The sequence below is a fragment of the Tursiops truncatus genome, chromosome 16, assembly GCF_011762595.2.
Source record: "Tursiops truncatus isolate mTurTru1 chromosome 16, mTurTru1.mat.Y, whole genome shotgun sequence".
NCBI lineage: Eukaryota > Metazoa > Chordata > Mammalia > Artiodactyla > Delphinidae > Tursiops > Tursiops truncatus.
The window spans coordinates 45,029,752-45,042,282 of NC_047049.1; the positions used below are offsets into that span (position 1 = coordinate 45,029,752).

The 12,531-nt window shown below is 37.9% G+C and overlaps 1 protein-coding gene across 14 annotated transcripts in view; it reads right to left on the reverse strand.

The window, feature by feature from the left end:
• The window catches only part of MARCHF8 (membrane associated ring-CH-type finger 8), a 111,925-nt gene that overhangs the window by 31,518 nt on the left and 67,876 nt on the right, over window positions 1-12,531 (reverse strand). The window contains exon 1 of one of the 14 annotated variants that reach the window (XM_019932644.3): window positions 6,435-6,581. The exons of the other annotated variants lie outside the window; for them this stretch is intronic. Coding sequence (XP_019788203.2) covers window positions 6,435-6,446 — 12 coding nt within the window. The 5' untranslated portion in view covers window positions 6,447-6,581. Of the gene's footprint in view, window positions 1-6,434; window positions 6,582-12,531 lie in introns of those variants that run through there. 14 annotated transcript variants of the gene reach the window in all.

A 12,531-nucleotide genomic window follows, 5' to 3' on the forward strand; every position in this document is an offset into this window, starting at 1 on the left:
CACGGGCCCAGCCGCTCCGCGGCATGCGGGATCCTCCCGGACCGGGGCACGAACCTGTGTCCCCTGCATCGGCAGGCGGACTCTTAACCGCTGCGCCACCAGGGAAGCCCCCAAACTTATAAGTTTTCTGATTGAAAAAACTACCATTACCTCTACCTAATGTTTAAGATTATGAAAAATGTAAATCTGTGTTTAACCAAATTCAATCATTATTCTGATGAACTTATATTTGGATGCCTAGAATATTTGTAAGTGAGAATACTGAAACATTTATTAGTAAGCATAATTTTAAATTTACATACTTTTGCTTCATATTTCTATGTGCTACAAAGAGACTGCATCTTTGAATCTGTTAATCTGTTAAACGTGTTCAATTTTTGTCTCTACAAGACTTGTATAAGAATATGTGTAGCTATAAAAAGTTGTATTAACGCTGGATGTTAGCCCTGCTAGTCTGCTAAAATGATAGTGTGTGACAGCTCACAATTATCCACCCTCTAGTTTCCTCTGTGTAACAGAAGTTGTTTTGGTTAAAAGTCAAAACTAACACATGTGAATGAGACCACTAGAAGCAATGGTGAACAAGAGGTACAACTTTATGTGTTCAGTAATGAGATGGGTTTTTGGTTTATTAAGGGGAAAAAATAGTTTTGTCCTAAAATAAAAGGGCTGGTTATTCCAGAATGAGAAAGAACTTGTGAAGAACAAAACAAGAAAGTTGTAGGTTTGAGGAAAGGGAATTTTATTTGCCCTAGCCCAAGCTGGCTCATCCTTGATGGGTTAATTAATGAGATTTCATAAAAGAGCTTGTAATTCCTTTAGTATCAAATATTATGCTGATGCAAAACTAGAATTTTATTTTAACTGTTAAAACTATAAATTTTCTTGATGATTGGTCTTCTCTCAGTAAGAGGTTATTCTTTAACCTCTTTATTCTCAGTAGAGTTATTCTTTACCTTCTCTACAATATCCCTAGGTAACAGTCTCTGTGTTTTATCAGATTAATTTTCTGTGCTTTTTATGTTAACTTTATTATGTCCTTGATTTAAGGAGAAAACAAAGGTTCCTCACTTATGAAAGAGTTAAATTCTTTACAATAATGTTACCTTCTATGCTTATTTTTCAAATGTTTATTGTCACTTTAAAATGAGTAGTCACTGGGCTTCCCTGGTGGCTCAGTGGTTAAGAATCCAATGCCTGCCAATGCAGGGGACATGGGTTCGAGCCCTGGTCCAGGAAGATCCCACATGCCGCGGAGCAACTAAGCCCATGCGCCACAACTACTGAGCCTGTGCTCTAGAGCCCTCGAGCCACATCTACTGAGCCCGCGAGCCACAACTACTGAAGCCTGCATGCCTAGAGTCCGTGCTCAGCAACAAGAGAAGCCACCTTAATGAAAGGCCTGCGCACCACAAGGAAAAGTAGCCCTTGCTCGCCGCAACCAAAAAAAAAAAAAAAAGAAAGCCCATGTGCAGCAACGAAGACCCAACGCAGCCAAAAATAAATTTATATATAAAAAAAAGCTAGAGTAAATATTAAAATGAGTAGTCATTGTTTCTCAAGTACCCATGATCCAATTTCTCTTTTAAATGTTCAAATCTCCTGAAAACTTTTGGTTTCTTGTCTTCACAAAATCAAATCCTAAATGTAAAATAAAATGAAATCAAAATTTCATGATATCTTTTGCTCCTAAACCTGTCTTTGAGATTTCCCAGGGGAGCCCTGAAAAATCACAAAGGTTTATCTTTTCATCCTATAAAAGGAAAGGTAGTGAGACTGACTAGGTTTTCTTGATTTGTTACTATTGATGAACTGCATGGGAAGAGTTAGGAAATGAGAAGAGATCTGTCAGTACTGCACTGTCATGATACATTTCTATTTATCAGAGTCCTGGTGCTGCTCTGTACTCTGTAGCTGTTATCAGACATGATTTCTGTTATTTTTTTTAAATGTTAACGTGGTCACTACTTTAAATATTTGAATCTAGCATCTTTTGGCCAATGGTTTTCAGTTGGGGATTCCCATCACCTACTATGGAGTTTCATTAATATACAGAAAGTTTAGGACCTATTTCAGACTTACTGAATCTCTTTACTTGACAGTCCTGATATATTTGTGTTGTATTCATGGTACATTAATGTCTAAGGATTATTATATCTGAAGATTTTTTTCTCTGTAAAGTTTATGCTCATTCATTTTTTATAAATCAGATGTACTGTTCATTGCATTCCTTAAATATAGAGTTTATTACGTTTATAATTATTTTGTCTAAAATCTGGGGGGGACAGACTTAATTATCTTGTTTTGCATGCCGAAGAAATAGCCAAATTTCCCTGCCAGTTACATGTTTCTTGAAATAAACACTCTCATAAGACATTTCATTTTTAAAATTATCACTAATAGAGTAAGCACAGCCATTTTAAGTCTTCTGCCATCTACAGATATTTTCTGTTTGTTTATTTTAGTCTGATGTTTCCTTGAAAGCTCTTGCAATCAGCTACAGGCTAGAGGGCTGTGTCAGAGGCCCATGGAAAAGGACTATACCAGGTACTTTTGCGTACAGGCTTCTGATGGCATCATTTAAACAACTCTGAGACCATACCAGTGAACTAAGTCATGATTTCCAGAACTCCTACCAAGATTCAGTGCAATAAGAACTAATCGAACAAGGTTAAATGAATTGATGAGGGAATATTGTTAGTTTTTTTTTTAAACATTCTTGATACTATTTCCTAAATATATAAGGAAACTCTTTCTCTTTCCTTTAACTCACAATAATTTAGTAGACTCTGCTTTTATAAACTGAAATGAAACCCGTCAATGATATCTTATTCTCCCTGCCTGAGCCCTCCAGAATTCATAACTCTTATTGCATATTCTTATCTTCATAGCAACAAAGTTACCTGCATAGGTTCAATAAGAATCTGTCCTCTTTCTTACTAGGACATAATTGGAAACTCTGATTTTGCAGCTAAGCTCACATTTAAGGATGGTGCTCATTCAATCAGATACGACCAGGCACATTTAAGGAACTCAGGTTGTATTTTTCAGAGCCCTTCTTGGAAAAACTGGCTTACAAGGTTCCCAGCCTTACAGACAAGTAAGGAAAGCCACTTCCTGGCAGGCCTAGGAAACAGAGTATTGGGGGGACCTCAAGAAATTAGGAAAATTTATAGGTGCTATAAGTGAAATTTGATAGCAAGTTCTTGGTTTGGCTTCCTAATGTTAGGACCACAAATAATGAGGCTTTAAAAAATCCACTCTGATATTCCTTAGAAAAACTTCCAGCAAAGCAACTTAAGAAGGCCCATAAGGGAAATTAACACTCTTGCTGTCCCTATATAAATAATCAGGCCAAATCCAATAGGATCTTAATTTTGATCAAGAATAATTTTTCTATGAGATTTTTAGCAAAAGAAGGGAGACTATAGGGGGAAAATGTTGAGTTTCAATGGAAAACTATGAGCTATGTGCAATTCTTTGTACAATGTAGGTACTTAATAAGTAAGTGATGTCCTATTTGAGAGTGACTTTTGACTTCCACCCCCCTCCCATGGAAAAATCAGTTTTGTCTCCATTTGCAGTTCTCAATATTTCCTTTATATAAATTGGTGCTCTTCTGACTTTTCCTTTGAACTGGTTAAACATCTGCTAGTTCTTTCATATCACATGAGTATAATAAATTCCTTAATATATGTTCATGAGAATCATGATTTTACCTTTTCCTGAAAAAATACTTCTCTGGTTGTAAGCTCATCTTTTTTGTTTCTTCTTGTGGTAAAACACACAGAAAACTTACCATTTCAACCATTTTAAAGTGCACAATCAGTGACATTAGTATACTTAAAATGTTCAGCAACCATCATCCCTCTCTAGTTCCAGAACATCTTCACTAGCCTAAAACAAAACCCCATTCCCCTCTTCCAAGCCCCTAGCAACCACTCATCTGTTTTCTATCTCTGTCTTTCATACAAACGGAGTCAGACAAAATATGGCCATTTGTGTCTGGTTTCTTTCACTTAACATGTTTTCAAGGTTTGCTGATGCTGCAGTATGTATCAATAATTCATTCCTTTTCACAGCTAAGTAACATTCTATTGTATGGATTTACCACAGTTTGCTTATCCCTTTGAGATGGGAGAGAGATACCTCTCTGTCTCCACACATGTAAGGTTTTATTAAGGCAACCCAAGCAGACTAATATAGTCGATAAAAAGAACTCAGAAAAATTATGCAACAATCTACATCTATCTGAAAAATAAAAGCAAAACCCAGATAGTTTTAAGGAGTAACAAAAATAGAACAAAATATCATTTGATAAAAAAGTCCAAATTTGAAATAAAATTTAGGGCACATTTAGCCATTACAATTTTAACTCAGGAAAAAAAATACATCACAAAACGGTGAAAAGTCTACAATTTATAAAACTGTATTTCAACAAATAAACTAATACAATTTATTTAAAGTAATGCAAGATGCACTAATAGTTGTCTTCAGTAAAATAATACAGTCCAAATTTATAATAGTGTGATTATCTGCTTCATTTTTTTAAGCTTTAATGTGGCAATAATAAAGTAACAAGCAACTAAAAAATTTGAGATGGTCAAGTGTAAAACCATAACAGCTAACCATTTGTTCTTGGGCCATTCGTCTGTGTTCTCTGGATTTCAGTTTTGTCCTTTATAAAGTGGGCTTTTGTGGGAGCGGGGAGGAGAGAGAAGTCAACAGAGATGACCCCTTTTGGTTCCACTGAGCTCTCAAATGTGATATTATCTATGGGGAATATGTTGCCCTGCTTAGTTCCACTCAGCTCCAAACATACTGCAGTCTTAAACTTACCCTAGAAGTTATGAATAAATGGGTTTACAGTTTTAAAAGCCTTCTGACATAGAATGATAAATGCTTTTTAAAATGTTACATGTAACATAGCATGATTAGAATGATAATATTCCTATTAAGGTATTGATGAATACAGTCTTTTCCAAATACATTTTCCATTAAGTAATTTTCATTTTTTGAACATGAAATAAAGTTACACCAAAAAATGAAAGGTCTTTGTATTCACTGTTGATTTTTTTAAAAACCTTAATTTAAAATGAATGTTAAGGTTTAACATTCATTTAAAATGAATGTTTTAACCTGTTAAGGTTAAAAGATTTAAAATGAATTTAAATGAACTTAATTTAAAATGAATGTTTTAACCTGTTAAGGTTAAAAAACCTTAACAGTAAAATGAATGGATTTTAATTTCTGCTGCTTTAAAACTCTTTATATATCCAAGAAATACATAATTCCTTGAAGTTACCTGAAAAATGTTTACCAATACAATTCAGAATACATTTGTTGTAAAAGTTTTCATAGAAACTGCAACACTGTAAATACTATAACCTTTGCAGGAAGACTGTTTTCTTTAGTACAGAACATTCTCATTCAGGGAACATATTTATTAACCACCTACTATGTGCCCAGTACTGTTCTAGGCCCTTGGGAATGATGAGTGAACAAAACAAAGATCCCTTTCTCTTGTGGAGCTTAAGAAAATGATGCAGAAGGAGACTGCTGATCTTCACTGGTTGTCTCAGAGCTCAGAGTGTATGTGTTCAAGGGATGTTTGTTTACTTAAGAGTTTCAAAACTATAAATGGTATTTCATGATGAAATATGTATATCCGATTTGGCCCAGATTCCTTGAGGCTGACTCTTTTCATCTTTACTACTTTTGTCCCTCCAGCTCAAGAGCAACTCATAGCCTCAGCAAAGTTAACAGAGAGAGCATCCATACAAAATAAGACAGACATGCAAATGGCAACATTAGAATGTCCCTGCCAAATGAAATTACATGTCTGGCTTACTGAGAAAGATAGAGAAAGAGAGAGTGCGCGTGCGCGTGTACACACAGTAAATAATACCAACAAACAGAACAAAGACCCTTTGTTACTGTTCCATCTTTTATGCATTTCCCATCTGATGAGAAGCTAAAAGATCTTCCCAAAATGAATGCTCCAGCAGAAAGAACCAAGGTGCCTTTCCTCTAGAAAATACAATGGAGCCTGCAGCTGTGCTCATGCAAATTATAAACTAAGTTGTCTCTCTCATAATTCCATGATTTTAAATTATATGACCAATATTATGTCAATAAAAAAGATATTTTTTACACCAAGGGTAGGAGATATCATTAAAACATATGCTATAATTTATAGACTTAAATGTTTATTTGGCACAAGAATACTTTTCACAATTTCAAGGAACGGTTTTGTTAGAAACAAAGTACACCCTTGAAAATGGAAATAAACTGCTAAGCTTCTTTGGCTGGCAACCTCACTAGTGAGGCACCCTTGAGCAACTCCAGTTCTATGCAGATTTGTTCCATAAGGCCTAATGGCATCCCTAAGATCCATGAGAAATCCGGCCACGCTAACAGGGCACTTCTCCTACCTGAAGCTTCATTTTCTGGCAAGAAGCATCAGGGAGTCCTCAGTGCAGCTCTCCCCCAGCAGCATGTTCCTTGGTTCCGCCTGCAATGCACGGCAGCTGCTGCCCTACAGCAGCCAGCAGAAGCACATCGTGGCTGCTGCTGGACTTGTAAGGGCTTGCTAGAGCCCTTAGCATACCACTCCTGTGATCAAACTGGACTAACTACTTCCTCCAGCTGATTTCCTAGGAACTAGGTAGTGAATGAATAATTCATGACAAGTCCATTCCAGCAACCCAATTTCTGCTCTATGATCTACTCCCCACAGCAATTTACAACGTAAAGATTCTAAACCATACTTGGTGACATGCAAGGAATGAAAGTTCAGTTTTCTAGTCAACTAAAGTAAACATTAGTGGATTTGTTTGCTCTTCTTTCATGCTAACCTATCACCCAGACTTACTTGAGAGACTTTTTTTTAATGTAGAAAATGTCAATGATTAACCATAAATGTCTGACAGAAGAAAAAAATTTTTTTTCTCCATAGAACCTGTCCTACAAAGTGGGTTCTGGTTATAGGAAAAGCAGCTTGCCCTGAGATCAGCAGGTCAGTATTTACATTTAACAAAAGACCAGGTCCTGCAAAGCACAGAAAATCATCATGTGGTGGGGGAAGGGAGCTTTTAGTATCACTGCCAGGAAACAAATTGCTTCAAAGGGGAATTTTCCTGGTATCTCAGGCTATAAATAAATCTTTCATCTCATTGGTATTCTTCTAGGAAGAACATGAACATTCATTTTCACCATTTGTCAATGCTTACACATTTCCAAATGAGTGCTGTCTAAAATGGTCAATTCTCTGCAACCAAAAACCTAATTCCAAGAGGAACTTGAACAAAAAACTGAAGGCCCATACTTCTTGCTCAGCTCCGCCTCCAGGAAGTCCAATACCACACCTATCATTTTCACTTGTTTCAATCTTTGTTTCTTTTTCTTCTGCACTCACTGAATATCTCAAGACTGTGCTCTGTCAGTAATTTTTCAGCCATGACTATTCCGTTCCTAGCTGCTTCTGATTTGTTTATTCTGCAAATTGGTTCTCTATGAGTCTCCTTGGCCCCATATTTTCCCCTTTCCGCCTCATTCTGTTATTTTATTATTTTATTATTATCATCATTTCTGAGCCAATGTTCTATGAAACTCAGTTTCTTAATAGCTCGTGCAGGACTCTTCTGTTTTGAAGGGAAATTATTATTTCTTCCAGAACAGACTGCATCTTTTTTCTGCAGGCACTGTGCCTTCCTCTCCACCTTGCTGTGAGTGCACAGGCCTGGCCGTGTCTTCTCAGTGGCTCAGGATATTCTGCGGAGCACTTCTGTCAGTGTTACAGTGTAGTCTAGGGGAAACTTTCCCCTCCCAGCCACATCCTCAGCTGGTGCTGCATTCTAGCAGCTTTGTGCAGGTGTGTTGGGGGAAGGGAGGTTCAGGAGTGTGATAAAAGGAAAAGGGATCCAGCTCAACAGGGGCTAGGGTTACAAGCAGCCTCTTCTCCCAGGGATATATTCTGCTCCTCCCTAACATTCTGTAATTCCCTCAAACCTTGTGATATTTCATTTCCATCAGAAAGAGTCAGCCCAGGTTGTTCCTTTGTAATCATTCCGTTTCCTTCAAATCCTGACTATCCAATGCACACCCCTACCTAGCCCATGAAAGAGATAAGGTAGCCCTGTCACCCCGGGTTCACTATGTGCTGCTTCTTCCACTTACTGTTCACCAGAGACTCCCTTTATCAAGGTTGCCTTCTGTCAGGTGTTCTGCTAACTCCCAGTTTACTGATGAAGATAATCAGCTCCAGGGTTTACTGTCATTCTGCCTTTCTTCTCTACTTCTTTCCCAGCTGGGATGTACCAAAATAACGATCTCTAGTATGCTTTTCTTTGTCACATGAGAGAAACATTCAGGGAAGGGTTTCCAGTCACCTGGAATTCCCAGTGCTCCTACAGCACAGCACTGCCTGTATTCACCCACTCTTCTGCCACACCCATTAAGGATTTTGCAGTATTTGCTCACTATCCTTTTCTCTCACAGAGCCTCTGCATAGTGACAGGTGAAGAACGACTCTGAGCCAAACCCTCTGAATTCTTGGAAACTTTCATTTCTCTTACTGACCATCAGCTGTGTCCTTTGAATTTGCTGTTGGTATATTTCTGCTAACTTTTATCCATTTGCTGTTCATATCTTCAAGTCTAAAAGGATGGATATTTTGAAATTTGGCTTCACTCTGCCATCTTAAAAGAGAAATCACACTACTCAGAAAAAAAGAAAGACATCTCATATGGCCACATAAAAAATAGTTCTAACTCAAAAACCTTACGGCATAACAGACATCAAAAGAGTAGCATTAAAACAAAATGACTAGGGGGAATATTGCTGGTTGCTTCCCCTTCTTCCTCCTCAACAGAGCCCCAATTCTCTTCATTATTCCTCTCTCCCCAGAGTTACCATGCATCTCAGGATGCTCACCTCACCCTTTTTTCCTGGAGTAGGTCGACTGGCAAGAGCCCACTTCTGGCTCATGAGGTGAGATCTGCTGGAGGCATCTGGGAAATTACCTTCTCACCCGTAGAGAGAGCAACAAGCTTCTCTTCTTCTCTTCCTCCCATGCACAAGGTCATGCACAGACAGGAATGCTGACAACTATCTACAACCTCAGTGGAAATCTGCCTTGAGATGAAGTAAACCCCATGAATGGTAGAGGAGACAGACAGAAAGAACCCAGGTCTTTGAACAGGCCTCTGATATGCTGGATCAACCACCTCTGAAGCCCATCCTGCCCTTTTACACAGACTTCCTTTTATATGAGCTGGTAAAGCTTACCATTGTTTAATCCAGGTTGGGTTGGTTGTTCTGTTACTTGCAGCTGAAAGCATCCTAACTGATGGCATTTGGACTATCTAGTTACAGTATTAAATGCTTTTATGTTAGCATGTGTGTTTTTAAAGTCAACATAGAATTTCAGAGCCTGTGCCAAGTGCCCACAATGGAGAAAAGACAGGCTCTTCAATAAGCGGTGCTGGGAAAACTGGACAGCTACATGTAAAAGAATGAAATTAGAACACTCCCTAACACCATACACGAAAATAAACTCAAAATGGATTAGAGACCTAAATGTAAGACCGGACACTATAGAACTCTTAGAGGAAAACACAGGAAGAACACTCTTTGACATAAATCACAGCAAGATCTTTTTTGATCCACCTCCTAGAGTAATGGAAATAAAAACAAAAATAAACAAATGGGACCTAATGAAACTTCAAAGCTTTTGCAAAGCAAAGGAAACTACAAACAAGACGAAAAGACAACCCTCAGAATGGGAGAAAATATTTGCAAACGAATCAACGGACAAAGGATTAATCTCCAAAATATATAAACAGCTCAGGCAGCTCAATATCAAAAAAACAAACAACCCAATCAAAAAATGGGCAAAGACCTAAGTAGACATTCCTCCAAAGAGGACATACAGATGGCAAAGAAGCACATGAAAAGTTGCTCAACATCACTGATTATTAGAGAAATGCAAATCAAAACTACAATGAGGCATCACCTCACACCAGTTAGAATGGGCATCATCAGAAAATCTACAAACAACAAATGCTGGAGAAAAGGGAACCCTCTTGCACTGTTGGTGGGAATGTAAATTGATACAGCCACTATGGAGAACAGTATGGAGGTTCCTTAAAAAACTAAAAATAGAATTACCATATGACCCAGCAATCCCACTACTGGGCATATACCCAGAGAAAACCATAATTCAAAAAGACACATGCCCCGCAATGTTCACTGCTGCGCTATTTACAATAGCCAGGTCATGGAAGCAACCTAAATGCCCATCGACAGACGAATGGGTAAAGAAGATGTGGTACATATATGCAATGGAATATTACTCAGCCATAAAAAGGAATGAAATTGGGTCATTTGTAGATACATGGATGAATCCAGACTGTCATACAGAGTGAAGTTAAGTCAGAAAGAGAAAAACAAATATCGTATATTAACGCATATATGTGGAACCTAGAAAAATGGTACAGATGAACCGGTTTGCAGGGCAGAAATAGAGACACAGATGTACAGAACAAACGTATGGACACCAAGGGGGAAAGCAGTGGGGGGTGGGGGGGTGGTGTGATGAACTGGGAGATTGGGATTGACATGTATACACTGATGTGTATAAAATGGATGACTAATAAGAACCTGCTGTATAAAAAAAAAAAAGAAAGAAACCTTCTGTGACCCAAGATTCTAAAGACATTGCCTATATTTTCTTCAAGCAGTTTAAAAGATTTGGTTTTTTACACTTGGAGCTTCCTTTAATCTATTTGAAACTTGCTTTTGTGTTTTGTGTGAAGTAGGGATCTTAATTTTCTGCATGGAAAGTGAGTTGTTCCAACCTTATTTATTAACTCATCCATCCTTTCACCCCTGATTTAAATATCACTTCTGTTATAGATAAATATCTTTTAAAGGCCAAAAAAATGTATCTTGATTACTGTAAGCCTCATTGTTTGCCCTGAGGTGTCTATGGGACTATCGGACTTTAGGAACAAATTAAAAGGAGGGCAAACTGTTTCTCACAATGAACAAGGCACACCAGGGACACCAATTTTCCCTAGAGTATCAGTCAGTTGGCAGCAGAATTATGAATCCTTAGCATTTAACCAGGTTATCAAAACTCCTTCTTATGTATCGTACACATGTTCAATTCTACCCTGTGTTTTAGAGCCTTCTTGTACTCCCTACTCCAAGAATGATAATATGTATGTAGTCATCGGTATCCATGGGGGGCGGGGGTGGTTCCAGGACCCCCACAGATACCAAAATCCACAGATGCTCAAGTTCCTTATATAAAATGCGTTAGCATATAGTCTACGCACATCTTCCCATATACCTTAAATCATCTCTAGATTATTTATAATACCCAATACAATGTAAGTGCTATGTAAATAGTTGCAACAAATTCAAGTTCTGCTTTGGGGTACCTTCCAGAATTTTTTTCTCGAATATTTTTGATCCAAAGCTGCTTGAATTAGCAGATGTGGAACCTACGGATACGGAGGATGGAGTGTATACTGTAAAAAGAGAACTTCTGGAAGAAGGGCCTGTAACTGTTGTAAGAAACTAACACTTTACAAGGGAAGATTTTGGAACATAGTCTCGTTCACATTTTCCTGTATTTTCCATGTTCTCCATAGTAGGCTAAGGCCTGGATGAACACATTTTAAATATATAAAACAGGCAAGGGTTTTCAACATTTTCTCCATGACAAACAATCAAAGAAGCACAAGGAGTCGTCAGGTAATACATTAATTCTATGTGATAAACTAATTCTTCAATTTTAAGATAATCATCACCTTGGGCATCAGTCTACTGTCTCTCATATATTTTAAACTATAACGTAAAATTTTTGAGTTATCATTTTGTTTGTTCTTATTGTCTCTCAACTACTGTCATCTCTTCCTTGACTCATATCCTCTTTTCAAGTACCTCTCTGCCCTGAGTTTAAAATTCCCACTGACAGAACCACCCTTGAAGACCTTAAAACCTACATGTGTACAGGTAAAGGTATTTCTCCAAAGAGTAGCCTCCCTGGCATTTAATACAACAGTGATGGACTCACACATATTCCAAGTGTCTCATAAAGAATTCTGATTCCTTTTGGGTGTATGAGGTGGAAGCCTTGATTATGGAGGGCCAAGCTTTCTTAAGAATTCTGAAATAGGGCAAGGCAATGGTTGTCAAGTTAAGTCCTTCCAATTTTCATAAAAACTCTGCATCAAAGTTGGGACTGTCCCAGAGTACTTTTGATTCTATGATCGCAGTGCCACACGAAATGCAGAAAAGAGAGACCCAAGTGAGACAGAATATAGAGTCTGCACTTGATGACGTGTCTACTTTCCCCACTACTGACATTTCAACCAAGACCTTCAAACTCTTAAGACAGCTGTAATGACATATCCCTAAAGCTGCAGGAGGAAAGTATCAATAACCCTGCCTGCAGCCAACACCCATTCATGGATGGGTGAATTCTCTGCCATTGCTCTGAAGACCCTTGACCTGATGAAC